The sequence below is a fragment of the Hevea brasiliensis genome, chromosome 3 (assembly GCF_030052815.1).
Source record: "Hevea brasiliensis isolate MT/VB/25A 57/8 chromosome 3, ASM3005281v1, whole genome shotgun sequence".
NCBI classification, from domain to species: domain Eukaryota; kingdom Viridiplantae; phylum Streptophyta; class Magnoliopsida; order Malpighiales; family Euphorbiaceae; genus Hevea; species Hevea brasiliensis.
Window position 1 is genome coordinate 110,732,797 of NC_079495.1, and position 27,517 is coordinate 110,760,313.

General features: G+C 34.4%; 4 protein-coding genes across 11 annotated transcripts; 2 read left to right on the forward strand and 2 right to left on the reverse strand.

Moving 5' to 3' along the window:
• Nucleotides 1-691: 691 nt before the first annotated feature.
• LOC110639286 (translationally-controlled tumor protein homolog) lies at nt 692-2,654 on the reverse strand. The gene is made up of 5 exons (XM_021790168.2): nt 2,348-2,654; nt 1,748-1,821; nt 1,434-1,562; nt 1,189-1,346; nt 692-1,028 (listed from the first exon to the last, which is right to left on the reverse strand). The coding sequence occupies exons 1-5, from the start codon at nt 2,373-2,375 to the stop codon at nt 911-913; spliced, it is 507 nt and encodes a 168-aa protein (XP_021645860.1). The 5' UTR covers nt 2,376-2,654; the 3' UTR covers nt 692-910.
• A 4,925-nt stretch (nt 2,655-7,579) lies between these two features.
• LOC110639298 (E3 ubiquitin-protein ligase RFI2) lies at nt 7,580-13,762 on the forward strand. The gene is made up of 6 exons (XM_021790187.2): nt 7,580-8,313; nt 9,174-9,343; nt 11,052-11,110; nt 12,286-12,311; nt 12,413-12,803; nt 13,034-13,762. The coding sequence occupies exons 1-6, from the start codon at nt 8,121-8,123 to the stop codon at nt 13,503-13,505; spliced, it is 1,311 nt and encodes a 436-aa protein (XP_021645879.2). The 5' UTR covers nt 7,580-8,120; the 3' UTR covers nt 13,506-13,762.
• Nucleotides 13,763-16,619: 2,857 nt separating this feature from the next.
• Nucleotides 16,620-23,134, reverse strand: LOC110639288 (serine/arginine-rich splicing factor SR30). 8 transcript variants are annotated; one of them, XR_002491904.2, is made up of 15 exons: nt 23,000-23,134; nt 22,497-22,591; nt 22,059-22,124; nt 21,762-21,836; nt 21,530-21,638; nt 21,400-21,446; nt 21,221-21,278; nt 19,318-19,367; nt 19,150-19,206; nt 18,906-19,036; nt 18,732-18,818; nt 17,792-17,861; nt 17,218-17,712; nt 17,043-17,120; nt 16,620-16,940 (listed from the first exon to the last, which is right to left on the reverse strand). XR_002491904.2 is itself a non-coding variant. In XM_021790173.2 (14 exons), exons 2-14 carry the CDS (start codon nt 22,581-22,583, stop codon nt 16,884-16,886), a joined length of 936 nt encoding a protein of 311 aa, XP_021645865.2. In that variant the 5' UTR covers nt 22,584-22,591; nt 23,000-23,134; the 3' UTR covers nt 16,620-16,883. The 8 variants fall into 8 exon arrangements, 2 of the variants coding, with proteins under 2 accessions (XP_021645865.2, XP_058000536.1); XR_002491907.2 differs by having other exon boundaries at nt 17,792-17,877; XR_009147768.1 differs by having other exon boundaries at nt 17,218-17,861.
• Nucleotides 23,135-24,200: 1,066 nt separating this feature from the next.
• Nucleotides 24,201-25,837, forward strand: LOC110639317 (uncharacterized). Its single transcript, XM_021790205.2, has 3 exons — nt 24,201-24,398; nt 24,524-24,614; nt 25,534-25,837. The coding sequence occupies exons 1-3, from the start codon at nt 24,329-24,331 to the stop codon at nt 25,658-25,660; spliced, it is 288 nt and encodes a 95-aa protein (XP_021645897.2). The 5' UTR covers nt 24,201-24,328; the 3' UTR covers nt 25,661-25,837.
• The last annotated feature ends 1,680 nt before the right edge of the window (nt 25,838-27,517 follow it).

Genomic DNA, 27,517 nt, shown 5'->3' on the forward strand with positions numbered 1-27,517 from the left:
CAGAGACCGAAACTGCACTTCCAAAGCAAAAAAACTATTATAAAAACAAATTTTCTTAATGGAAAACTGATTAACTTTCTTTTTAAGCTGTGTGGGCGTATTAGGTCGTGTGTATGGACCATACGCCTTGCCCGAAATAGGCGTTGCACGATCTTGATGTTTGCCTAGTCTTCAATTGAAAGCAATACCACTCTCAAGGGAATATCAATTCTCAAGCTATTGGGGACATAGGTCGTGGGAAGACTATGGGATCATCTCTTTCATTTCAGAAGCTGTTGTTCCGCGAGTCGTTAATTTCAAACACTGTTGGCGAGACCCAACAAAATAGCCCCATCCCTCTTACAATCTGATATCTGCAGGCTAAACCGAACCTTGTTCGACTTAACCCAACCTGAACGGACTTTCTTCACCCCTACTAGGGGGTGTCTCTCGCCGCCAACATCACCAGCTGGAGTACGAAACTCCATCAATGAACTGGAGTCCACAGAGTAATGGTGTTGTTATTCAACGGATAGTGCTTCCACGTCCACGCTAAAAAGCTCTGGTCATTGGTCTCCAAGGGTATAAGACTTGTGTTGCAAAAAGTACCTTGAACAATTAATCATCAAAACTCTAAAAAATCGAGATTCTTGGCAAATATCTTGTAGCCTATCCCCTAATTTCTAAAAAATAAAAACTTGCCAAAGCAAAGTATAAATAAAAACTTTATTTCTCAGTTTAATCAAAGCATATAAAGCTTATTACTGAATTATTCAAAAAAAAAAAAAAAGCCTATTACTGTAGAAATACAAAACGGCAATATAAACTATTACTCCCAAAGGCATTATAAAATCCAAATAGCATAGACTAAAGTTCTCATAGTACAAATAACACATCCATTTCAAAGTGGCCACAATGTAACATTTCCTTGTTAACACTTGATTTCTTTGAGCCCGTATGCAAAGTACAGAAAGGTTGGATCAGTAGCACCTTCCTTGTAGTATGCAAATACCAGGCTGCCATCATCATGCATGCTCTCGCCCACAAAGCTGCAATAAAAGCTCAACATAGTCAGAATAGCCATTAACCAGGACAATTAAATGGTAGATCAGAATTCTCAAAAGAAGTTGCAACTGAACTCTCTCTCTCTTTTTTCTTTTATTTATTATTAATACTATTATTATTTGAGAAGTGTAAAGGTGATAGTACAATTGGAGGTCACTGAGCTTCGAAAGCAGGAACTTGGTAGCTCCTTCAATGTGCTTCTTGAATAACTCCTGTTTCTCTGGCTCCAATTTGGGTGTCAGCAATTTGATGTACCTCTTCATGAAGGTGACAAACTGCTTCTTGTCAAAAGCTGGTTGCTCCTGTGAATAACATGAAATAATTTCAGCCACCATGCAAAGGATAATTATATTAGTAAAGACATCAAAAGGCTAAGGTAGCTCACTAACCTGAAGCCTGAATGTATCAACAATATCAACAACCTTGACAGCTTGGTCATCAACACCTTCATCTTCTTCCCCACCTTCAGCAGAAGGGTTAGCACCAATATCTACATCAATTGCTCCCTGAACAACCCACTGAAGCGCCCAAACCATGTAAAATCGTAATTTTGTTTCAACACATTGCATTACTGGGAATTAATATACCCAAAAGCTATTCCAATTTGAAAAACTCTTTTTCGGGTGGTAGGGGTGTGCTTGGGATTGATTATGCAATAAAAAAAAAAAATAGCATCATCAAGAAATAATAAGAAAGTGCTAACCTTCCCCTCAACTTCCCATAACATCCCATTCTCGATTTCCTTGTATGGGAATGAGTCGGATAGAAGCTCATCATCTGAAATTCAACAACCAAATTGAGCTTTTCCGATCACAACACACACATATACACATTAACCAATGCTATCACTTATTTAAAACAAACCTCATGTTCAAAGAAATTGCAACCATCTTCTCCATCAATTGCTCACAAAATTTAACAATTAGACCAACACCAACCCTTTTCTCAAAAACCCAAAGAAAAAAAAAATCCCAATTGTCGATACATCACAAATTTAATTTACAAGAAAACAGAGTACATGCGTAATTAAATTATAGTAGTATGCACAAATCCTCGTACACTGAGATGAGATTTAAAGCTTAGAAAAAGGGATTTTTTTTTTTTGAAGGAACGATTTATCTGGCTAAAAGAAACTAATTCTCCACAACGCAAGCATAACCGGAATTAGAGACCTCTAATCAACTATGTATCTTCACACTAAAACAATCAAACGCCCAGCCAAAGCACCAGAAAACAACCAAACACAACGAAATTAAAACCAAAATTAAACGCCATAAAAAAAAAAAAAGAAAAACTTCTTTACCTGTTAGAAGATCCTGATACACAAGCATGATTAGCTCTTTGTTTCTGGCTCTGTAAAAGAACTATATTGGCTAACTAGCAAAAGAAAAGGCAATTAACCAAGAAAAAAGGAACAAAATTCGAAAGAGCTTGAGCGAATATAGGGAGCTTGAGGTGCCGAGTTTTTATAGTAGAAGAAGTTAATGCAAACAAGGAGACGACACGAGATATAATTTCTGAAATTGCAAAATTAGCCATAAATTTTCCTTGAAATTCCCTCCAACAGTAAGTGGATAAAAGGAAAATTTTTGTAAAAAAACTTTAATTTAGTTGTAATAAAATAATTTTAAAAATTTCAAGTGAAATTAAATAAAAATTAAAAATTACAGTGATTCAAAATTTGAATTTATTTAAGAAAAATAATCTCCTTTTTTTGTAAAATTTTAATTCTTATTTTTTATGAAAATACAAAAAATACATATTCAATTATTAATAACAAAAATGTTTTCAAACAAAAAATAAATAATAATTCATATTTTAATTTTATAATAATTATATAATTATGAAAATTTTATGCATAATTTTTATAATTATTATATAATAAAATTACAAAATAAAGAATATTTTTAAGGCAACACTGTAATTTTATATTTATATAAATTAAATGTAACATAATAAAATATATATCATTTCATTTATTTTTATCTATCGTATTTTAATTTTTTATTTAAAATTATTTATTATATTTTAATAATATAAATATTTTATTTAATTTAAATTTTTTATTTTTTGTAAAGTAAAATAAATTATTTTTTTTTTATACTTTATGTGAATTTGAAGTTTCATAATTAAATTACTATCAATTAAATAAGGTTATAATTTATGAACTTTAATTTAATAATATTATAATTATTTTAAAACTATGAACTTTTGAATTTGACTCCCTTTTAAATTCATATAGGTTAAAAAAAAAATCATGAAATTTAGATTTAGATAAGAAGAGAAGCACAGGACATGAGTGCAACTGTGGGACCACGCGGCAAGTGGACCGTGAAGAAGAAGATAAATAATAATAATTTAAAGGAGCAAATAGCCAAGAATATCCATTGCATGCAGACATATTCTTTTTTTGGTGGGAGTGGAAATATAATAAAATCCTATTACTACTTTTACTTCGACCTTCTCATCACCAATTTTTTACCTAATTGCTATTTTATAAACATTGTTTTTCTCCTCATGATTTAAAAGAGTTTGATTTAATTTATAAGTTAATTAAATTTATTTATAAATATAAAATTTATTTATTTATTTTATAAATTAAAAAAATATTTAAAATAAGTAATAAATTATAGATAAAACCCTTATTTATAATTTATTTATTTATATTAAAATTATTTTTAATTAAATAAAATATTATATTCTTATAATAAATTTTAAAAATAGTAATAATATTTTCATTTTAATAACTGTAATACTCAATTATATATTTTTTTATTATTTTAATAAATAAATTACTTTTTAATATTTTTTAATTAAATATTTAAACTATTTAAAAATTAATTTTAACTAATTTTATTAAATAATTAATTATATATTATTAAATTAATTTATACATTAAAAATATATTTTAAGTCAAAAGTTAAAAATAAATAATTAAATTTAATACTCTCTTGCTACTTTCTCAAGTTAGGATGAATGAGATGGTTGATGGAAAAATGATCAATTTAATTTAACTATATCACGAGAATGAATTAGCATAAATAGTAATTAAATTTATTTTTAAATCATCGATTGCAATTTTAGACAATATCAAAATTAAATGAGAAATTAGACTAATTAAAAATGTTACTATTTTTTTTTTATAAAGTTAGAGATTAATTAATGTAACACCCCTAATTTTTTAATTTATTATTTTTTGAGTAAATATTAATATTTTATTTTATTTAAATTTTAGGAAATTATTTGAAATTTTTCAGATTTTAAAAATCGGATTTGATCTTTCGAAAATATAAAATTTTGATGATTTTTAAAAATTAATTTAAAGACCACGTGGCAAAACTAAAAATATATTTGAACTCTATGAATTTTTTTGAGTTTTCTAGAATTTTTTTGAAATTTTTGGGCCTCGTTTTCGGTCCAAAGGCATAGTAAAAATTCAAAATTTTATATCCTGAATCAGACCGATCAAATCGAACCGAACCGGATGGAACCGATCGAATCGGACCGGTCATTTCTTTTTCTTCTTCCTTCCGCGCGCGCGCGCCCTACATTCCCTCTTTCTCTCTCGTTTTCTCTCTCATCTCTTCTCCTCTCGCCGCGCCGCCTCCGCCCTAGCCTTTCCAGCTCCCCGGCGTGCCACCCCAGCCAGTCCCTCTCGCCGGCCATCGCCTGAGGTGCTAAAAAAACACGCCCGAAGACACTTCAATGCCCAGCGCGTCGTTTCGTCTTCCCGAGCCGATTTCGGCCACCAATTGAACCGGGTCTTGTGTCAAACCTTTTCTATACCTCGATAGCTTTTCATAGACACCAAGAACACCAAAATCTATTGAGCGGTTTGCCCAATTTTTGTTCGGAAAGTTTTAGCCCATTTCGACTTTTGGACTAAATTTCTCGCAAATCGTGAATCCCACGAGAAAACCGAGAGTACCGGAGTGCTCCACTCGTCAAGAGCTTCGCGGCAATATCAATTTCAAAATTTTCTGACACCGTTTTTTTAATGGGTCTCACGAAATTTTGTAGTATTTTTTCGAGTACTAAATGAGCTTGGAAAATTCCGTAAAAATTATATACTAACCCTCGTGTTGTGGGCTTCGTGTAGATACCTTCAATTCACGGAAATTTAACGGTTGCCCTGGTTTGTAAATTTTGAGCCGGACAGACAGGCTACCGAAAAAGTCTTGGAATTAAGTCGAGATTTTGACTACCCTATCATTGTCAGACGTCCCGAGCGTGTTTCCGAGGTCGGAATTGGCATAGGTAAATCCGAACCTTACTTTTTCTTAATTATTTAGTGCTTAAATTGGATTAAAATCCATAGAATATTCGTGATAGCTTAGAAAATTATAATTCCTTTTGCATCAGCTTAATAATATTACTAAGGACCGCGGAGCAAAGTTTTAGAATTTTTAGAGTTTATTTGGGTAGTTTTTATAAAAAAGGTTAATTATAAGGATTAAACTGTAATTTTTCATATTGTGATTGTTGACTGTTTGGATGGGCTCTGGAGGGGCTATGTGATGTGATTGAGTTGTGGGTGTGTAGTTTGTGGATATAGAAATACGTTTTAAGCCCTTTTGCAGGTTGGGTAGGTCCTCGGTATAAGGGAGATTCTGCCGGATTTTCGACACGACTTAAGATATTTTTAGTCTTTTCTTAGTTTGTATTGAGTCAAATATATTAAATAATTATAATAAAATTGTCAGGTAAGCCGGGACAGCCTTCCTCCTCCGCTCAGCCGTCACAGTGACTTTGGTTAAGTCTGTGAGTAAAATATTAATTTTAATTATAATTTCGATATTATTATATGTTCAAGCATGCCCATACATCACTTATAAATATGCATCTATGTAGTTAAATACTATGCATGTTTTATATTTCATTCATAATTGTTGAAGTGCCATGGATGTTGTTTGTGATAATTTAGAGCAGTGTGTGTGCGTGGCGTGCGTGTGGTATGGTATTGGATATGGACAGGACGGATAGACACGGCTTGAGAGACACTCGCTGGGACCCCGCATTTACTTTATTAAGTGAAAGTCCGGCTTGAGAGATACTCGCTGGTAGAGGTTGGATTAAGATGACTGTATATGGGATTAACTCCCATATATGTATTGTTTGACAGTGTTGAGTGTGTAAGTGCTTCAAATTGCCTTTTGCCTGTTATGATATGAAATATTGACGATATTGCATTTCACTCCACAGGGTGCATTAGTTTTAGATAACTATAAAGATTATGGTTAAAATTGATATTTTACTATCTGAGTCGAACACTCACTCCTGTGCATCTATTTTTTTTCAGGCTACAGGAAGATTATTTATTGTGGCTAACCTGCTCTTCTTCTTCACAGGTCCATTGATAATATTTAATGTATTTTGTATAATTGAGTTAAATTTTAGACTCCGCATATGTTAGAAGTATTTAATTTTATTTTGAGTCTGTATTATAAAAGTTATGTTGGACCTGTAAAATTTTTAACTGTATGTATGATGAGATTGGATAAGGGAGCTAAGCTCCCATTTGAGTTATGATTTTTTGATTATGTGGAGGGTGAACTAAACTGCCCAATTTATTATATATTATGTTTACAGGTCGGATGAGTTAAAAACTCCCTGTTAAATGGTTCATTTTATGGCTGGACTCTGTCCGGTTGATTTCTTGAATTTGGGCCCAAATGGGCCTTAGAGTTGGATTGATGAATAGTTAAGCTTACTACGGGCCTCAGGGACTTTAGGCTGGCCCAGGTCTTAGTACCAGTTCGGTCCATAAGTTGAGTCGTGACAATTAATATACTCAACCTTTTAAATTTGTCAAATTGTGAAATTTAAAGAGTGAGTTTAATGTGACTTTTAATTCAATAAATAACAGAATAATTTATAAAAAAAATATTAGGACTTAAATTCTTAACATTTTATATTATAGATTAAATACTTAACTATTGAAAATAAACAATTTGTCATTCTCATGCGAGCCTTTTAATTGTTTTAATGTAAATATTAAAATTTTGATTATAAGGAGGGTTGAACTTAATATAATATCTAAAAAATAATAAAAATGTCATTTTTTAAGTAGAGAAATTAAGAAAGTTGAAAATTAACTTGGGTCTGCCAATTTATTAATAAAGAAAATAATAATAAAAATTTAAAGAGTGAGAATTCAAATGGGGTTACTCATACTTTAGTTATAGTGGCTGATTTACATATTAATCATTGTTTTGGGGTAAAACTCCTAATTTTTTGTGCAACGTTTTATTTTTTATTTATCTCCAGGGTTTTTCTTTTTTTTTTTTTAATATTTCGAATCCTAATTTAGACTCAATATTAATAATCAATCTAATTTTAATTAAGCCATTTTAAAACAATAAACCCGACCCAAATCCAGACCCGTTTTCACTCCACAAACTGCCCGCCAGCCCAGCCACCCACCCATTTGAAAATTGAAACAACTCAACAAAAAGGGAAAAAAATATAATTTAAAAAAATAAAATAAGAAAAATATGAACTCAGACCAGATCATTAAGGAGTTAAAAAAAAAAAAAAAGAATTTTTTATTTTTAAATAACTGGGTTGAGCACCAACCAATGTCAACAAATATCAAATCCACACTCCGCAGAAATCAATCTGAGTCGTTCATCACACATCATAGATGAACATCAACCTTCCAACACATGATCGTTTGGACAGCGGTTATTACGACCTCTAACAGCAACTCAACCCCCCAGGTATAACGGCACCAAACAATCTGAACACACAAAGCAAAGATAGATAGAGAAATAGAGGGACAAAGGGCAGAGAGATAGAGGGAGGAGAGAGAGAAGACAAACAACTATTGAAGAAGAAGAAGAAAGATCAAATTTTTTTATCAAATTATATTCTTTATCAACATAATCAACCTCCACATCTATCTACCAATCGTATCTGCTGATCAAATTAGCTAAAAAACTCGCTAATTTATACTTTTTCTTTATTAAATTATTGAAGAGGCTGTACTAATTTGCTGAGGAAAAGGTGGGAGGGGGAGAATTTGACGGTGCTGTTTTGGGGAATTAGGGTTTTTGTTTTTGGCTGGTGGTGGTGTGATGGGGTTGGGGAATAGTGAAAATGATGTGGTCGTTGATGATGGAGATGGTGGAGATGGTGGTGGTGGCGGTGGTGGAGGAGGATGCGGAAAGTCGTTTGGGTCTGTTTCGTGTTCGATTTGCCTTGAAGTGGTCACCGATAGCGGGGATCGATCGTGGGCCAAGCTTCAATGTGGACATCAATTCCACTTGGGTAAGTCAGGATTGTAATTCAGTTTTGATTATTATTATTATTATTATTATTATTATTATTATTATGTGAAAATTTTAACCTTTTGTTTTGGATTGGAAATGTGGAGATCTGGGTGCACTGTTGTGGATATTATTTAACTCTCTCCTTTTTGGCTTGATGATAAAAATGAGGTGTTTGTGATTTGGTTTTTGAATTGCTATATGCAATTCTACAAGTTCCGTTGAAGAAGGCAACAATTTTTATTTTTGTAAGTTGAATGGAGATCAATTTTGCTATTTTAACAGTTTTTTAACCAAACAGATAAAAAGGCACTAACGAATTTTCATTGATGATGTTTTGTTGAGATATTCCAGATAGATCTTTCTTTTTGAAATCGCATAGTGAATCTTTTTGGTTTGTCTATTCTTCTGTCTGCTGGCTAATTTTGCATTTAGGGTCAAATTTGCATTTCTGTTTTTAGAAGTTGGCATATGGACTTGGAGATTTTGAGAAGTCAGCCAAGAGTTTTATGGTAGAAGTCGGGGGAGGGGTAAGAATTAGGAAAACAAATGCTGAAAAGCATACATAATTCAACAACATCAAAAATATGAATTCTGGTTTTATATATTCAGCAGCATTTTTCTAATACTCTCTTCTGGAGTAAACAATAGTTTTTTTTTTTTTTGGGGTCTCTTCAGAAAATTAGTAGCTCAAATTCATGTTGTCATTGTTTTTGCTCTTTTTTTTTTTTTTTTTTGGTTGAAAGTTTTGCATGTTAGGACTTCTACTTTCAAATGGGCTTATGGATCATTGATTTTTTACTTAATGTGGTTTGTTTGCCTATCATTGATTAAAGTTTATTTGGTCGTGATAATTTTCAGATTGCATTGGTTCAGCATTTAATATAAAGGGCACTATGCAATGCCCTAATTGTCGGAAAATTGAAAAAGGCCAGTGGCTTTATGCAAATGGTTGCCGTTCATTGCCAGAATTTAGCATGGATGACTGGGCCCATGATGAGGACCTTTATGACCTAAGCTACTCTGAAATGGTAAATAGTTACAAAGGGCAAAAATTACATGAACAATTTACTTATATGCTTTCAAGAATATGCTTTGCTGCATTATTTCTATTTGCTTTAAATTTTATTTTATTATGCACGTAGGTTAGATGAACCTTTCAATTTTCTATTGCATGTTACCACATGTTACGTGTTATTTGTTGTGTTGTTTTAGTTAAGATTTCTAGCTAGGTCCTTTTTCTTAATTGTTCTGCTTTCTTCATATTTCGATGGTGTTGCTAAATTTCTTCATATTTCTAGCTAGGTCCTTTTTTTAATTATTTCGATGTTGTTGCTAAATTTCATGTATTAGTCATTTTGATTCTTCATATTGAGGATGGAAATGACAAAGTACATGTCATTTTCTTTGTTGTCTATAATAGCCGAAAGTTCTCTTTTAATAGCTTCCTTCATTGAAGATAGTTAGAAAGCCAAAACTAAGATGGAAAGAACACCAAAGAAGCAAAATAACAAAGACTAGATCTTCTTAATTAGGTCTTTAGAAGGTTATACTCCCTTCAAGCTGAAGAATTTGCTTCAATAATCTGAATGAAAATCCAATCATTCGTGCGCTTGCTTATGATCAGTATGGAAATATGTGTCCACTTGTGCAACTTTCTTTGTAATTTGCTAGTTATCAATATCATGCTGTGGAAACACCTGAGGTTTAATTGTACATATTTTACCAATGCAAAACAGCAACTGGGGTGGATCTATTTTTTTGTACCTCTAAAAACCATTTTTTTTGGAGGTCAAGTATGATTAGACTATTTCTTCAAGTAGAGTCAACGTAGGACAGTCCTTAAATTTGGCAATTACGTTCATTCTAACTTACCTGTGTTACAGAGACTGAGATTTGATTATATTGGAGTCAAATGGACTGATTCGAAGCCGAAAACAGGACAACCTCGGGCATGATAATATTACTGTTAATACTATCTATGGGTTAATTTATGGCTGTGTATTTGATTAACCAAATCAAAATTTTTTGCTTATTGAATTTTATCAAATTCTTTTAAATGGTAACCAAAATGAAGCAAATAAGTTAGAACACCGAACCTAACCAATCTGACATATCAAAGAAACTAGTTCTCTATCAATGTTAACCATGAAGAGCCTCTGATTACTGTTAATGGAAGATTTTAAAAGCGTCTTTTATTTAAAATGTACCAATGGGATTGGGCTTTGGCTTGCATGCAATAGCCTCCTTTTGGGCTCTACTCGCAATCTTAGAGTGGAGTAGAGTGCATGGTGATTTATGCTATCTGAGAGAATGGGGTTTAACTTTAATAGTTTGAATGCATTATTGTGATTTATTTTGATTTGGCCTTATATTGTTTGTAGATTTTTTCCCATGCTACTTTATTTTCGCATCATCCATGGCTTTATACTTGCCTCAAATTTGTGGCTCACAAAACCAATATACCCTTTTATCTGTTTGTTTATGAATTATTTATGCCATATCTATTTTCATGCTCTGTTGGATCCTCTTTATGTGAATTTATATATTTTTTTTAAAGAACTCTATCCCAGTTGCGTTCTTTGTTCTCAGATGTAGCTACAACCATAACTGACCATATTGATGGCTTCTTGTTTATTATAGATTATATGTGATCCATGTCTATGTGTGTATACTCTTGTGCCCATGAGAATGCAGTTCTGTACTTCATATTCATTTTGGGTTTAAATCGTTTTGCAGTCCTTTGGAGTTCATTGGTGTCCATTTGGTAGTTTAGCACGACTTCCATCATCCTTTGAGTAAGCTTCATCTGATACTTACAGATTAGATTTGTTCCTGTTACAATTAATATACTGAGATTGTTAATTTGCTTTTTTTGTACCATTCACTTTTTTTTTTTTCACTCTTGTATGCAAATGCCTATTCACCTGGTATAATGGAAATCAAATGCTCCTCTTATGATACCTGAAGCAATGAAGAGAAGGGAAGGGATTAGTTGACTGGGAAGCCTGAAGTTATAACAAGGAAAATGCAATTACTAAAAAATTATGAATTATTGAGGCATGGAAAAAGATGTGTCAGCCATCTCTTTTCTTAATGTACCCTACTTTAGATTTATGTTCTGTCATCTATGCCCCTCCAATGTGCAACTAAAATGAGATGCATGCATCTTTCACGGGTCTTGATATATGATTTACTACTTCCCTCTTAACTCTTCCCCTTTCACATTCACGGTTGAGCATGCATTCATTTTCTCACACCTGGATTGTTTCTGGAAGTGTCCTTACAATGGGCTGGACCTCATGTGATAGGCCTATAACACAAGCAATCAATTTATGATACTGGATCTCCTAGAAAGTTTATACAGCTTGTTATTTGCTCCTCAGCAAGACCTGCATGTGGACAGTTTGGTTCTTGCTCTTCCACAGCTGACTCATCTTTCCAGCCCAATGTGTATGGCCAAGGGGCGCCAGTATTTTGTGCGAACCAACTAGGGTGTTTCATGTTAGTTGCAATATGGAAGCCAGAATGTTTTATGCCTGTTCCACTTTGGATTGGAATTGATGAAGATTGATTAAAGTGTGAAGGGACATGGTAATATGACATTGTAAATCTCCTTACAAGGAGATAGGACTACCATTTCCCCTTAATTGCTTGTATATTATGTACTTGTATTATACTCTGGTCCCATGTTGTTACTAGAGATGAGATGTCAATAATGGGAATCTACCTTTTGCTTATGTTCCTTGAGTTTTTGATAATACAGAATGAAGGGAAGAAAATGAGAAATTAGGTATACCTGATTTTTAAATATGCAGATATTAGAAATCAGGAATGGAAATGAATGATCATTCTCATTTGTGTTCACTTATTTCTGTAAGGAACAAGAAATTACTTCAATATGCTTAGTTTTTGGGTCTGTTTTCAAGTTTGGCATTTCAGTTTTTAACAGTTCTATTTATCTATTTTGCAGGGAAGGGGAATTTTCATCAAATGCATGTAAGAGATTGCTCTCTGTTTGACTAGTGATTTCTTTTTCAACTTCTAGAAGCAAAAGAATTATGACTAACCATGTTGATAGGGCTGATACTGTTATGCAGATCATGATCTAGTAGGACAGCATGCTATCTTTGCAGAACACACAGCAGCTGTATCATCAGCTACTCACCCATGTCCATATATTGCTTATTTTGGACCAATTCATCCATCATCTTCCAACTCCAATGCAAGTGTTTCAGATAGTTCGAATTTTAATAATCACTGGAATGGTTCTTCAGTACCTAGTGACATTCCTAGTTCCTATGCTTTTTCTGCCATGGATCTCCATTATCATGGCTGGGAGCACCATTCCCCTGCCTTCTCTACAACTAGCAGTCGCATTGGAAATCCTGATCAGCCTTCAATTCCACCCGTTACTCAAAGGCCAGCCAGAAGCAGTTCTGATCTTTCAAGATCAGGATCATTCATGCATCCTTTCGTTGTTGGCCACAGGTACTCATTGTATTTGCCTTTCTTGTTTCTAGGCTAATGAAGTTCTTTCTTTCTTGTGAAAAAATGTAATTAAAGGATATCCCTTATTATTTTGGTTTCATGAGACTGCATTTTGGTTGAAACAAAACATATGATCCTTGATTTAGGTGATAACTAATGGACATTTGTTTTCTTCATTTATTTCATCTTGGTGAAGTAGCATTAACTTCATATGCACTTCATTTCCTCAGTTCTGGTGCTAGAGCTGGAAGCTCAGTTGCTTCCTCAATGGTTCCACCTTACCAAGGCAGTAATGCCCGGGCTCGTGATAGAGTTCAAGCTCTTCAGGCATACTATCAACAACCTGGAAATTCTACAGCAACACGTGCACCCATTATTTCTGGAACCCGAAGATCCAGCAGTCACAGAGGAGGTTTGTCTCAACTAGGAGCGGTGGCCTCATCATCAGATCAAACTGGGTTCTATTTCATCCCACCCGGTACATCAGGTCGTAACTACCAAGAAGCAGAAAATCATCCACCAACTCGATTTCGGGCATGGGAAAGGAATCACTTGCCTGCATTCTCATTAAGTCAAGTTGACAGAGAATCAAATTGGGTTGCATTTCATCAGGCTGCAGGTGCATCAGATGGTGGCATCAGATCGGGCAGCTTTCGCCAAAGGCATGGATCTGAGAGAATGTCATCGCAAAATCGATCATAGCTTTCTTGATTATCCTTTTGGGTGAAGCAAACTATCAGTACTGAGACCAAAGTTATGTATGCTTGAAAAACGATATATAATGCTTGGAGTCTGTCGATCACGACAGACTGAAAATACTGTGGAGTGGCCCTGAAAACGATCTTTTTTTGGCAGCCACCTGGCTGTGCTGAACTTTGGCATCCTCTAGTTTCTTTGCCTTGGAGGGTATAAAATAAGATCATGGGTTGGCTAGTATTAGCTGCCTTGTTTAGTAGGAATCCATGAGAGGAAATATCACAATTGCCATGCTTAATGTTTAGTTCCATATGGTGGTGCTAAGGTTGTGCGAGTTTTGGACCGACATAATGGTTGACAATGTGGCTTTCACCTGAAGAGGTATTATAGATTCGAGTGGCTTGTTTAATTATAAGACATCCCGCTGGCCAAAAATTTTCTGACCGAAATCTCTACCAAGCAATATATTGGAAGAGACAGGCAAAGTAAATTAATACAAACCACCCCCTTGAATATATAATTTTTATCTACATTACTATATTTCAAACAAATTCAAAATAATCCACCGTGTCAATAGCCTGCGACAACAGAATCAAATGAAGGCGGGAGGATTTGCGATGACAAATCAAGGACGGAGGCGCGTAACCACCACCAGCAGTGAAGGAAAGCAATAATAGAACGTAAGCAAGGAATATATGTCACGTCATAATAGAGCACTGGGCAATTTGGAGACGAGAATTCGACAATGATGATCATCAAGGAATACGCGTCAAATAAAAAAACACCGACTAAGGGGCCAATTGACGATGGAGGTGCGATCAAGAAGCACGTTCCATGACGATGATGTCTTCTAATGGAATCCACACCAGCTAGAGTGATGAAAGAGCAGCGAAGAGCTTGAGTGGCAATAGCAAGAGCAGGGACAGGAAAGGGGGAAAAAAAGGAGTTTAGATGAATCACACTGGAAGGGGGAGAAAAAAAAAATATATATATCATGAGTCAAAATGAATTGAGCCTCCTTGATTGCTACCTTTTAAGGAATGAGACTTACCAATAGGGAGGTAAGTTGAATTGCATGCAAAAACTTGAACATAAGAGAGGGAAATTGACCGTGTAGGGGCACTGTAACATGGAAAATACTAAAAGAGGGTGTGATGTTAAATTACTAAATAGGTGCAAATTGAGCTGAGCTGAAAAGTTGATGGATGAAGATGCTATTCTAAATAGTATCCTAGGCCGGACGTTATTTATATTCACGTCATGAACTGTTTCAGTACTCTTTTTGTAGAGAATCTCTGCGTTTGTCAGGTTTGGACTGAGGACGCTATTTATAATTACTTGCAAGATGTTAAGACGTGATTTTTAATGGCGTCCCAACATTCATTTTTAATATAAATATTTTTTAATCTATAAAATCAGAGAGATTTGAATGCTAATATAATTAGAGTTTTGTTGTAAGAGCAAACAAGCTGGGAACGCTAATTACATTTGCGTCTTGATGCCTGTCGCAATTCATGTGTGACGTGAAACGAGCTAGGACGCTAATATGGATTCATAGTTTTGCTTGGATTATTTCTTGTTGCTAATATGGAGTTTGATGGGAAAATCCCAAATGGGATACAAGTGGATTGGGAAGCCATTTTGAATTTTTATCCGAGCAACTTTGTGGATTCCATTAAGAGTTGGCTGTATCCATCTCTCAAGGTTACAACATCTTGAAAAGATTATCCAGATGTAGCATCAACTTTTGCAACAACAGAATCTGTTGTAGCTGGTTTGAGCTCTTATGATGATTGAACTCCTTTTAACTTTAAGAGGTGAGTTTGCTGTATTGGTATGCTGATGAGCATATATTAAGGGTCTTCTGAATGTCCTGTGAAAGTGAAATACCTACGATGGTTACCTTGGCATTTGAAGACCAAAATCTTTCTTTTCAAAATAAACCGGTAAAAATATTTTCCTTTCGTTTGAAAAGAAAAAATAAGCCAGAAAAAAAAAAAACTGCAGATTCAACCTCGGTGCAGTGAGGAAAGCAACATGTTTTAAGCGGTTGGTCTTTCTGCATCAGTTTTTGAGAAAAAAAAAAAAAACAGGTTAAATTTGCATATATTTATTAGGATCATTCGTTTGATCAGCATAATGAATATTTTTTCATGCTACATCAGTTTCTCGGAGCATGAGAAACAAATTTAAATAGCAATTGAAACTGACTCATCATATTTATGCATGATGTGTCAGTATCACCATATGCCATGTTATTTAAGCAGAAAGGAAGAGACCTTAAAGGGCCACTTTCATTGGTGTTATCAGTGTCAAATTCTCTAGTTTTTTTTTTTTTTTCCGGTTCATTTTTTCTTTTCAAACGATAAGAAAATATTTTTATCCACTTATTTTGAAAAGAAAGATTTTAATTTTCTTTTCAAATGCCAAGATAATTATAATAGGCATTTCACTTTCACAGAACAAGTAGAAAACTCTTAACATATACCCGTTAGCATACCAATGCAGCTAACTCACCTCTTAAAGTTTAAGGAAGTTCAATTATCCTAAGAGCTCAAACCAGCTGCAAAGAATTCTATTGTTACATCTGGATAATCTTTCCAAGACGTTGTAACCTTGAGAGATGGATACAGCCAACTCTTAATGAAATTCACAAAGTTGGACAAAAATTCAAAATGGCTTCTCAATCCACTTGTGTCCCATTTGAGATTTTCCCATCAAACCCCATATTAACAGCAAAAAGTAATTCAAGCAAAACTATGAATCCACATTAACATCCCAGCTCGTTTCACATTACACATGAATTGAGACAAACATCAAGACGCTAATGTAATTAGTGTTCCCAACTTGTTTGCTCTTACAACAAAACACTAATTATATTAGCATTCAAATCTCTTTGAATTTATAAATTAAAAAATATTTATATTAAAAATAAATCTTGAATGCTATTAAAAATCGCATCCTAGCATCTAAATTTAATTATAAATGACATGCTCAGTCCAATGCAAAGATTCGCTACAAAAAGAATACTAAAACAGTTCAGATTGTAAATATAAATAACATCCGGCTTTGAGACGCTATTTTGAATTGTGTCTTCGTCCATCAACTTTTCAGCTCAGCTTATTTAACATAATCACATCTTTCAGGTCAATTTCCCCATAAGCGTACATGACAACTTATTCAAACATGTCAAACATCGATTTGAATGGCCTCTCCATTCTCCAACATCAGTTAAAAAAGCAAATGTGACATCATAAATTGAAAAAAATAGCTCGAAATGTAATGATTCGTATGTTTAAGCTACATCTAGGGTTTTTTTTTTTTTTTTAAAAGGTTTCCTTCCACCAGGCCAATTAGATTTTACAACTACGCAGAGAAAAATCTTCAATATCCATCCCTCGAGTCCATAGAGCCTGTTGATCGGCTTCGATCAGATCTCACCTGTAGCCATGATCAGAGATTCAAATAATATTGTTAGGGGAATAAATAGAATATAAAAATCAACAAGAAAAACATCCACTGCAGCTGAGGGAGAAACTATACAGGTGAACGGGATCGAGATCCATAGCTTTTGCTTCTACCACGTTTGGTTGGGCTTCTACCTGCTCGTTTGCTGGAAGGCTATGTTGCAACAAGAATAATATGATAAAGGAATAATGCGAGGATAATCCAATACATTTCAGATTAACAATAGAAATTTATATTAAATTCCACTTACAGATGCAAGAGGAGATCTTGATCTTGACCTTGATCTGCAAAAATTTCCAGAAACAACCCAATTATCCACAAGAACCCATTATAATCCTTGATCCAAAAGCCTCATTGCCACTTCCACCTCAGAGTGACCAGCAACCAAAAGAAACAGACAATACCACCTATCTTTAGAAGCGACTTAAAAAATGAAAATTAAATGCACCATATGATAAAATACAACCTCACACTTTTCATAATGGCCTTTCCCAGCAGATTAAGAAAATAGTCAACATGTAGAAGAAAGAAAAATTCTAGAGCACCATAGAACCAGTGGCCAAAGTTAAGACATCCTCCCCATCCATACCAGATAAGAAGAGAACTACACCCTCCCTATCTGTATCACCAAGTCCAGGGGGAAGAGTTTTGTTTATGCAGCTGATGTGTGGGATGGTAGGAATAGCACTTAGATCTGAGTATCCAGCTTTATTTGCGACCCATCCACACTTGATCAATTCTAGCACTAAATGACACATCACCACAACAGCATTATAAGATTGTTAGGATGTTTGAGAGGTGCTCATCAACAAAAATCGCATTACCTCAACCACCAAAGAGATGCAGATATGAGCACCACATCACATCAAGTTCTTAACATCCAATCCCAGGTCACTGCACAAAGCCAGATCTGGTAAGCAAATGAGCAACCCTTGTAAACAAAGTATGACAACTGGCCAACCTGGTAACCCCTTCTCTGTGACCTCTTTCCACCCTTAAAGAAAAAATGGGTCTAAAGCTTGTCCGTGGAATTGACAAGGATTAATTAAGAACATATGGCACTTTATAATAAGTTTTAAAATCTAGAAAATAACATGCTTAAAATCAGAGGGGAAAAAGAAGACTTATTCAATCAGATTTCAGATATCCTTATTTCACATGCCAAAGAAAGTTTAACATTGACCAGTCATTTGTGCAAAGTAACAAATTCTTCAACATTAAATACCAAATATGGCAGGACAGAAACACACACACATGGATAGCTTCAAGTCAGCCAAGTACTCATAAAACTCATAAAACTCAAGTTGAGATGCATGCCAATTGGCACCACCCATCCTATCAATCACACAAACAAATCTTTTACCAACCATACAGAGGTTCAAGGAAAGGGCAGCAAAAGAACGTATGCATTGCAACTGAAGGTAAATTAACTAAACTTATAATTGGCTGTTAAGATTTAATACATCAAGCATCAGTAAGAAAACTTGCAACCCAGTAACTGAAGATGATAGAATTTTCTAGATCTAAGGTTTATTCTGCCTTTTCTCGGATAGGTCATCCCACAGAACTGAACATGTAAAAGGATGTTTAAAACTAAAAAGATTTTAACAGAATTTAACATCTAATAACCATCTCACTAATAATAGTAACAACAGAAAAGCACCATAAATACATCAATGATATATCATAAAAGAAGCAAAACCAAAATGCAATTTTTTTAAGGGGGAAAAAAAAAGGAGAGGGTAGGGGTGCAGCAGTGGATACCTATAAGATCCAGGAGATGACCCTGCCTGAGAATGTGAAGAAACAGATAAAGATCGAGATCGGCGAGAATATTTAACCCTAGGAGATCTGTTGCAACACAACTCGCAGTTGGTCAATAATCTACTATTTATGAAGGCCGCCACAATCTAACATTTGCTAAAAGTTGAAGCAAACCTGCTCCTCTCGCTATAGCTACGACTACGACTATAGCTTTGGCTTCGGCTTCGGCTTAGGCTCCTGCTTCGGCCATATGGGCTACGATTGGGACTCCTAGAGTAGCTCCTCCTTGAACCATACTCCCTTACCTAAACAAAAGCCAATAGATAAGCAAAACCAAAATTGAATCAAGGATTTACCACAGCATATAATATATATATATATATATATATATATATATATATATATATATATAACATACCCGTACATAAGACCGAGAAAATGCATTTCGAAACTCCGAGTCGTCAAGTTTCTTGATCTTCAGATAGAAGAAAAGAGACACAATTAACTCAAACCCAATAATATTATGATGTATAAAACCAAATTCCCAAAGAATAATGAAAGTTAAGAACAGAACAGCACAACTTACAGCGCGTTTCATATCATCATAGTTTGTATAATCTACAATTCCAGTCATACCTACAAATTGAATGAAAAAAGGGGGGAAGCATTAACACCTTAAATTTCAAACCTAACACAATTTTTACTTCTCACAACCGGCTAAAAATATCCTAAAGGATATATGACCCCAAGCAGATTGAATTGGAAGCCATATTCAATCTTCAGTCTAGTTATGTGAGTTATAAAACATATTTATGCACTAAACATCTGCAATAAAACCTCAGCTCAGCTCAACTCAACTAAGCCTTTATCCCAAAAATTTGGGGTCGGCTATATGGATTCGCTTTCTCCACTCTGAACGATTTTGGGTTAAATCCTCAAAAATGTGTAATTCTTCTAGGTCATGTTGTACTACTCTCCTCCAAGTCAATTTAGGTCTACCCCTTTTTTTCTTTCTATCCTCTAACCTAATGTGCTCTACTTGTCTAACTAGAGCCTCCGTATATCTACGCTTCACATGACCAAACCACCTCAATCTCACTTCTCTCAACTTATCTTCAATTGGCACCACTCCTATCTTTTCTCTAATACTCTCATTACGGACTTTATCTAGTCTAGTATGGCCACTCATCCACTTTAACATTCTCATCTCTGCAACTCTTATCTTAGATGCATACGACTCTTTCAGTGCCCAACACTCCCTACCATATAACATAGCTGGTCGTATGGCTGTACGGTAAAATTTTCCTTTCAATTTATTGGGAATCTTACGATCACATAGAACTCCCGTGGCACGTCTCCACTTTAACCATCCGGCTTTAATCCTATGACTAACATCCTCATCACATCTCCCATCTACTTGAAGGACTGAGCCTAGATATTTAAAGTGATTACTTTGGGGCAGCATCACTCCATTCAAACTAACTCCTTCCCTATCATCAATTTAGCCTTCACTGAACTTGCAATGCATGTATTCTGTCTTCATTCTACTTAACTTAAAATCCTTTGACTCTAGAGAACTTCTCCAAAGTTCTAGCTTTCTATTGACTCCTTCTCGTGTCTCATCTATCAGAACAATATCATCCGCAAACATCATACACCAAGGAATACTCTCTTGTATATGTTTCGTCAGTTCATCTAAAACTAATGTAAAAAGGTTAGCGCTTATGGCTGATCCTTGGTGTAATCCAATTGAGATCGGAAAATCTCTTGTGTCCCCTCCCACTGTGCGCACAATAGTAGTTGCTCCTTCATATATATCTTTCAATACTTGTATGTACCGAATAGATACCGTTTTTTGTTCTAACACATTCCATAAGACCTCTCTTGGAACACTATCATAAGCTTTCTCCAAATCAATAAAAACCATGTGTAGATCTTTCTTCACATCTCTATATTTCTCCATCAAGCTTCTAATGAGAAAGATCGCTTCCATAGTTGAGCGACCGGACATGAAACCAAATTGATTGAGAGAGATAAAAGTATCATGACGTAGTCGATGCTCCACAACTCTCTCCCACAACTTCATAGTATGGCTCATTAGTTTAATTCCCCTATAATTTGAGCAACTCTGTATGTCTCCCTTATTTTTAAAAATACGCACTAAAATACTCTTCCTCCATTCATCAGGCATTTTCTTTGAGTTTAGAATCTTATTAAATAATTTAGTTAACCATGCCACTTCCATATCTCCCAAATACTTTCACACTTCAATTGGTATTTTATCGGGTCCACAGGCTTCACCCACTTTCATTCTCTTAAGTGCTTACTTTACTTCTAAAGATCTAATCCTTCTAGTATAATTCACAGCTAAATAGTTTGATTGCGTTATTCACATATAAACTCAGCTTAGCCTCAGTCTCAAACTAACTGGGGTGAACTACATAAATTATTTTCCAAAATCACAATACTTAAAAGTTGATTCAACTCACCACCACGATCACGAAAGACCTGAGAAAAGCAAACATCCCCAGCTTGTCGCATATGATCCTGAACATCAAGTATCACGATCAATACCAGTCCAATAAGACATCTAACTGACTGTATGACTTGAATTAGAAAACACAATTTTGTTTGCGAAACTAAGCTTTAGTAAAGAAATCAAGCAGACCTTGAGATCTTGCCATGAGGCAGAAGAAGGCAATCCAGTGACCATAACTGCAATAAAGGAGTATATCAAATCAAATTTCAACTGCACATACTTCATGGAACTACAAGAAGGGTGCCAGAGTGAAATATACCACGATAGTCAGAGCGCCTGGAAGGTCCACGGCTTCCGCTGCTACCACTATAACTGCTATAACGGTCTCCGGGAGATGAATGTCTTCGCCCACCATGTGCAAGCTCAACCTAATAGGATCAAATGCATTAGTTGAAATGCAAACGTATGAACCGAGCTACTTACATATGATAATATTAGCCAAGAGACACATATGAGAACAAGAAAATAGATGAAGGTGAATAGATACTAACTCGTAAGCGACATCCATCAAAGTTATAGCCATCACGACCACGAATAGCATCTTCAGCATCACGAGCATCTTCAAACTACCATATGAAAACATTCAAAACAACATCAGCAATTTTAAATAACTATTAAGGATGAATTCGAAAAACCCAAAATTTTTTCTCAAACAGAGAAGTACAAAAAAAAAAAAAAAAAAAAAAAAAAAAAGAAGCTTGTTGAATTTAACAAGCTATTAATGACCAGACAAATCTATAGGACGAAATTATCCCCCATGCCATTCTACAGAAAATGTACAAGCTTACCTCAACAAAAGCATAGCCAGGAGGTCTCGGTGGGATTTTCAAATCAACATCAACAATAGGCCCATACTGCAATTAGAAAGGAACATAAGACATAATTCGTATTTGTAATTTGCTCCAGCATAAGGTACTTAATCACCTCAGTCGCAAGCATTGCTAAAACGCTAAATATCCAAAAACTTTATCCCAAAAAACAAACATCTAATCTCTTTGTCCGCGTCATTAAACATCATCAAGCTATCATAGAGAGAGCCTAACACTGGCAGGCAAATGCTAAAAATATAATACTTAGATTTAAGAAAATCTGAACTTGATAGACTTCAAAATCAAGCCAACAAAATAAAATTATTAAACCATAGTTAGACCCCTAAAGGGCCAAAACCCAAGAAATTCTCACCATATAGAATTCAATTAAGTTCAAAAACTACATGAATATAATACCTTGTAAAACAAATCTTTTACTTCTCTCTGACGAATATCTCCCGGAAGATTACCTACATAAAGAGTGCGGCTAGCACGGCTGCTCATTTTTTCTCCTGAGACCCCAACAACAAATCAACAATTTCAACAAAATCTTATCTACACATTTCTTTGAAAATAAAACACTGTTAAAATCAAGAAAATTAACAAAACTTTATATACACATAAACATTAAAAAAAAAAGAAAAAGAAATCCATTTAAAGATCATAGTTTATAATTTATCCAACACCAAAAAGAAAACTAATCCGTAATCAAAACTGTTCTAAATGGAAAAAAAAAATAAAATAAGAGAGGAAAAATCTTCAAAGAAATACCTGATATAATTACTCAAGAAAAAGAAAAATTATACAAAAAGAGAATTGATTTTCCCTTCTTTTTTAATATTCAGTTAATGAAGGCTAAAAATAAAATTAGGATATTAATTTAAATGTAAATAAAAATGAGAAAGGGAAAAAATTATCACCTTCTGCGAAGATTATATTAGAGAGAATGGAGAGATATTGAAGACTTTGGATTCTTCTGGAACGCTAAAAAGAGAGGGTTTTTATTTTTATTCGGGGAAGAGAGAGAGAAGTATGTATACGTGTAGCCCAAGAAGAGCGTTTATTTTCATTTTACCATTTTAACCCTAAGTTGTTATTGTTATTACGGTTGCGCTCTTGTGATACTGTAGCGTTGCGTGTCATTTGCCCACTTGGCTCTAATTTGAAACGCGTAGTGTCGGAGCATATATTTTTTTAAACAAAATTTTAAATATATTAATTATAAAATATTAACATTAATTTAATATATTTTAATAAAAAAATTATATATTATGAATAAAATTAAAAATTCTTATTATTATTTAATACTATGAGGCAAATATATTTTTTGATTAAAAATTTTACTATTGACAGGACACGTTTGGGAAGGCCCCATGTTACTTTTGTTCAGTTCAAGATGCCTCACCTAAGAGGTGTAAATCAATGTGTAGAACTATAAACCAAAGAAAGAGGACGAAGAAGGAGAATCAGAAGCTTTGCATACGTTTATAAAGCCCAATCAATGTCAAAAGCCTTTAGCCCAAATACCATTTACCCAAAAATTTTGAAAAGCCCAATTTTATTAAATTTATGACAACTCTTTAAGCCCAATCAAATTATTATTATCAATAAAATTTTAGTATCGTCTTTAATATTATAAAATTTTAAATTTAATTTTATCAAAAAATTGTTTTAATTATTATTTTTTATTTAATGATTTGGTATAAACATTTTAATTCAATTATTAATTTTAAAAAATATTTTACCTCTCATCATTTTCTCATTTTATTTCCAAAATCTGGTTACAATTATCCATTGGGGCACCCAAAAGGCAATTGCTAGTTGGACTTGGACTTTGACATCGTCCTTCTAACAGCCACAAATAGTTGACCACGTGGTTGTTTGCCAAAAAGATTCTTTTTACAATGGAATGCTCTAACGCCCACAGGAAACCTACTCTGTATTCAAAGTTGCAATACCACTTTTGCTTGGATTACATACGTGTCACCACGTGTCACTTGCTTAATGGAAGACATTTTAACGGGTTTCCTGGCAACTTGCGCTCGTCAATTTTGCCTTTTCGCCTTCTCGATTATTTTATTTTTTTTTATTATTTTTTTTTTCCGTGTGCACAAAGCGCATGCGGGCAAATTCAAAGAACACGCCGATTTTAGCTCTATATAAATGGCCCCTTTCTCCTCTCTCTCAACAATTGTTCTCCCGTTCACCGTCTAAGAAGAAGAAAAGAAAAAAAACAATCTTTTGAGAAGATGGCTGAAGCTAAGAGCAAATTTGAATCTGTTAGGGAATGGGTCGTTGAGCACAAGCTTAGAACTGTTGGTAATTTTCTTTTCCCTTATTTTTCTCTTCTTTTTTTAATCAGATGTTAGGTTTTCTTTTTCTTGAAAAATTGATCTGGGTTTTGGTTTGGATCTTTGATTGATCTCTCTCTTCTCTTTGAAAAGGTTCTCTATGGCTTAGCGGTATTGCTGGTTCAATCGCGTACAATTGGTCGCAACCCAACATGAAAACAAGCGTCAGGATTATTCACGCCAGGTAATTTTTTCTTATTTTGTTATATTTTTCTATTCTTATCTTTTCCGGTTTTAATTTCTGATTACTATACTCTATGCATTGTGAAACAATAAGAAATTTTCAAGTTGATGGTGGAGCATTCTTATTGTTAGGTGAAATTGGTTACTTCCGAGATAATGATAAACAGTTTATTTTAGGTTTTAGAAACTTTTGCAATTGTATATGGGTTTCCTAGGATCTCTTTATTACTGTGATGCTGTGATTTTGATTGTGCCTACCCTAGTTTGCCTTGGCTATCCCATGCGTTTCCTGGAGTAGTGGCTGTAAATACCAATGGGTTTTCATTGAGTCCTCATCTAGTGCTGTCTTACGATGAGAAATATTGGAAACTTTGTGCCAAATATCAAAGTATTGGGAAGGTGAAAAATTGAAAAAACTTATCGTCTCCTTGTTTGACCTGTCTCAATGGTATACTAGGCCTCTTGAGTTCAGCAAGGCGAAAGGCTATTATTACCTTAGGATACATGTTTCATTGTTGCCATTCATAAGCTTCAAAAACCTAAAATCAAGTCTCCAAGGATCCCATATGAGTAATTGAAGGGATTGGATGGCATATTACTCTATGGTTTGATGTGAAGAGCTTTGCTAATGATCCTCTCTGTCTCCAACCACCAAAAGAAGGGATTATCTGGGATATTATTTACTTGTTTTCTTGTTATTGTTGATTTTTGCACTGTTGTTGTTACATGTTACATTTTGGTTATAATTTGTTGTTGGATGTTTGCCTGGAGTGAATATGACAAGCATTACAATTTTCCTTTTAAGTCATCAGTATTGCTTTACATTCTCCTGATCGTGCTATCATCAACATTCTTCTCCATTGTTGCCATGCACTACTTCTCTGCTTTGTTGCTAAACCTTTTTGGTATTCTAAATCCAGGTTACACGCACAGGCGCTTACGCTGGCTGCATTAGCTGGTGCTGCTGTGGTTGAGTACTACGATCATAAAACTGGAGCAAAGGCTGACAGATATGCTGCGTACATCCCACACAAGGACTTCAAATGATCCAGAATAGAAGATGCTTTTATTGAGACCTGTAAGGTCTACAATGAATGAATTGATATGAATAACAATTTATGTGAGGGGCTTGAGTTTTGACCAGTCCTGGTTGTGTTGTTTTATTCACTACTAATATTGTACCACATTTGATGGCAAGGAAATTAAAATTTTTTATGGCGTGCATATTTGTGTCGGGATGTGATAGCAAATAAAAGAAAAATAAGGCGAAATTATATTTTAATGAGTCGGAAAAATTGTGGTTGAATGGGATAATATAATGTAATGTAAAAGAGAGATGATTGAACATAGAATTTGAAGCTCAATTGTTCAACAATCAGGCCACCACAATGACCCCTACATTTATTAGTAATTTATAAAAATCAGCTCTCTACTGTAGTTGTGTGGAATTTCATGGAGAAGGTATGCAGTCAATGTTATGAATGATGTTGACAATCTCCAGGGGTGCAATGCCTTGTTTAAAAGCTCGAATGACTAGCAAAGCATCGCTTTTCAGGATGACTCGGGAAAAACCTCTGCTTCTAGCTAGAGGATCGCTTCTCTACAAACTAAGCTTTTCAGAATTAAAAGATTTGTTTGGGCTTGGATCTTTTGCAGGAGCATCCCAACGGGTATCCATTATGATCTCCCTAGTTTCAGTGTTTACTAACAAATCATGTTCTGTTCTGGTGAAGGGCACTCAGGCACTGACTGTGAAAAAGAGGAATTTCTGTGCGTGGGGCTTTTCTGCACTACAGAAAATTACTGATTCCTGAAGAAGTGGTTATTCCGTCTCTTCCAAACGTGCCATAGTAGAAGCAACATAAGAATGAGAAACAGTTGCAGTATTGGATAGACAGGGAGGTTAGATATCCTTTGAGTAACACGTTTAAGAAGGCGATTTTCTCAATAACAGCTCTAAGAAAAGATATCAAACAGGTTTGAAGAAGTATTTATAATTTTTGCAGGACAATCAGATGGTCTTCCATTACTTGAAATCCAAATTCCACATTTAAAAGTGCAGTTAAATTTACACTTGCTACTGCTGCTGCCTGGTCAATGGATGATACTTGAAAACTATTTGCAAAGATGCTAAAGCTCATCAGATACATGGCTTCCTTGATTATTTAAGAGGAACATAGGATTTTTTCATACCATAACCTCTCATAATCTGATTAATCAACATGCTTAATCATTTATTATTTTTCATTTAAGTTATAAAATACTTGAGAATTATTAAAAATTAATGCATATTGGCCATATAAATGAAGTTCATGAATGGTATAATGAATATATTTAGCGACTAGTTTTATATAAATTTAGAAATTAAAATGGTTAATGGTGACGGATAAAAAGGGAGGATAAATCATGTCTATCCAGGGACTCTCTCTGTCTCCCAAAGCCAGCAAAACTTCACCCCAAAACTTGCTTCCAACACGCAACCCCTACGTCCAATTTCTTTACTTCTTCTGCAACACCTCCATCATCCAATCTTTTCTTTCTCATGCCATAAAATCCCACCCTCTTTTTACCATTCAATCTTTTGCCTGCCATCAATTCTTGCTCAGATGCCATCACTTCACTTCCACCCTCACAAAATTTCCATCATCAACTCCTCCAACCCTGCCAAATTTGTAAATTTCTCAAATTTAAAACTTATATTTAATGTTATATTAAGCAGACTCTACCAAGATCAATTCTGATCGAAATTAACAATTCTGAGTTAAAAGAAGAGAATGAAATTGAATCGAACCAGTTTTAAGTGATTCCATTTGGTTTTGATTCAAAATGGTTTACGATTGAGATCAGTCTAGTTCAATAATAGTTAGAAGCAATTTAGTTTTGTTTTTTACTGAGGATAAATAT

Excerpts from the sequence above, each read along its gene's own strand:
- LOC110639286 (XM_021790168.2), bottom strand. The coding sequence starts at position 2,375 with ATGCTTGTGTATCAGGATCTTCTAACAG. Across the intron at positions 1,563-1,747 it reads TATGGGAAGTTGAGGGGAAG|TGGGTTGTTCAGGGAGCAAT; the intron begins GTTAGCACTTTC and ends TGGGCGCTTCAG. Across the intron at positions 1,347-1,433 it reads TTGATACATTCAGGCTTCAG|GAGCAACCAGCTTTTGACAA; the intron begins GTTAGTGAGCTA and ends TGTTATTCACAG.
- LOC110639298 (XM_021790187.2), top strand. The coding sequence starts at position 8,121 with ATGGGGTTGGGGAATAGTGAAAATGATGTGGTCGTTGATGATGGAGAT. Across the intron at positions 11,111-12,285 it reads CGACTTCCATCATCCTTTGA|GGAAGGGGAATTTTCATCAA; the intron begins GTAAGCTTCATC and ends TCTATTTTGCAG. Across the intron at positions 12,312-12,412 it reads GGAATTTTCATCAAATGCAT|ATCATGATCTAGTAGGACAG; the intron begins GTAAGAGATTGC and ends ACTGTTATGCAG.
- LOC110639288 (XM_021790173.2), bottom strand. The coding sequence starts at position 22,583 with ATGAGCAGCCGTGCTAGCCGCACTCTTTATGTAGGTAATCTTCCGGGA. Across the intron at positions 21,639-21,761 it reads TTGATGGATGTCGCTTACGA|GTTGAGCTTGCACATGGTGG; the intron begins GTTAGTATCTAT and ends TGATCCTATTAG. Across the intron at positions 19,368-21,220 it reads GGTCTTTCGTGATCGTGGTG|GTATGACTGGAATTGTAGAT; the intron begins GTGAGTTGAATC and ends TTCAATTTGTAG.
- LOC110639317 (XM_021790205.2), top strand. The coding sequence starts at position 24,329 with ATGGCTGAAGCTAAGAGCAAATTTGAATCTGTTAGGGAATGGGTCGTT. Across the intron at positions 24,399-24,523 it reads GCACAAGCTTAGAACTGTTG|GTTCTCTATGGCTTAGCGGT; the intron begins GTAATTTTCTTT and ends CTCTTTGAAAAG. Across the intron at positions 24,615-25,533 it reads GTCAGGATTATTCACGCCAG|GTTACACGCACAGGCGCTTA; the intron begins GTAATTTTTTCT and ends TTCTAAATCCAG.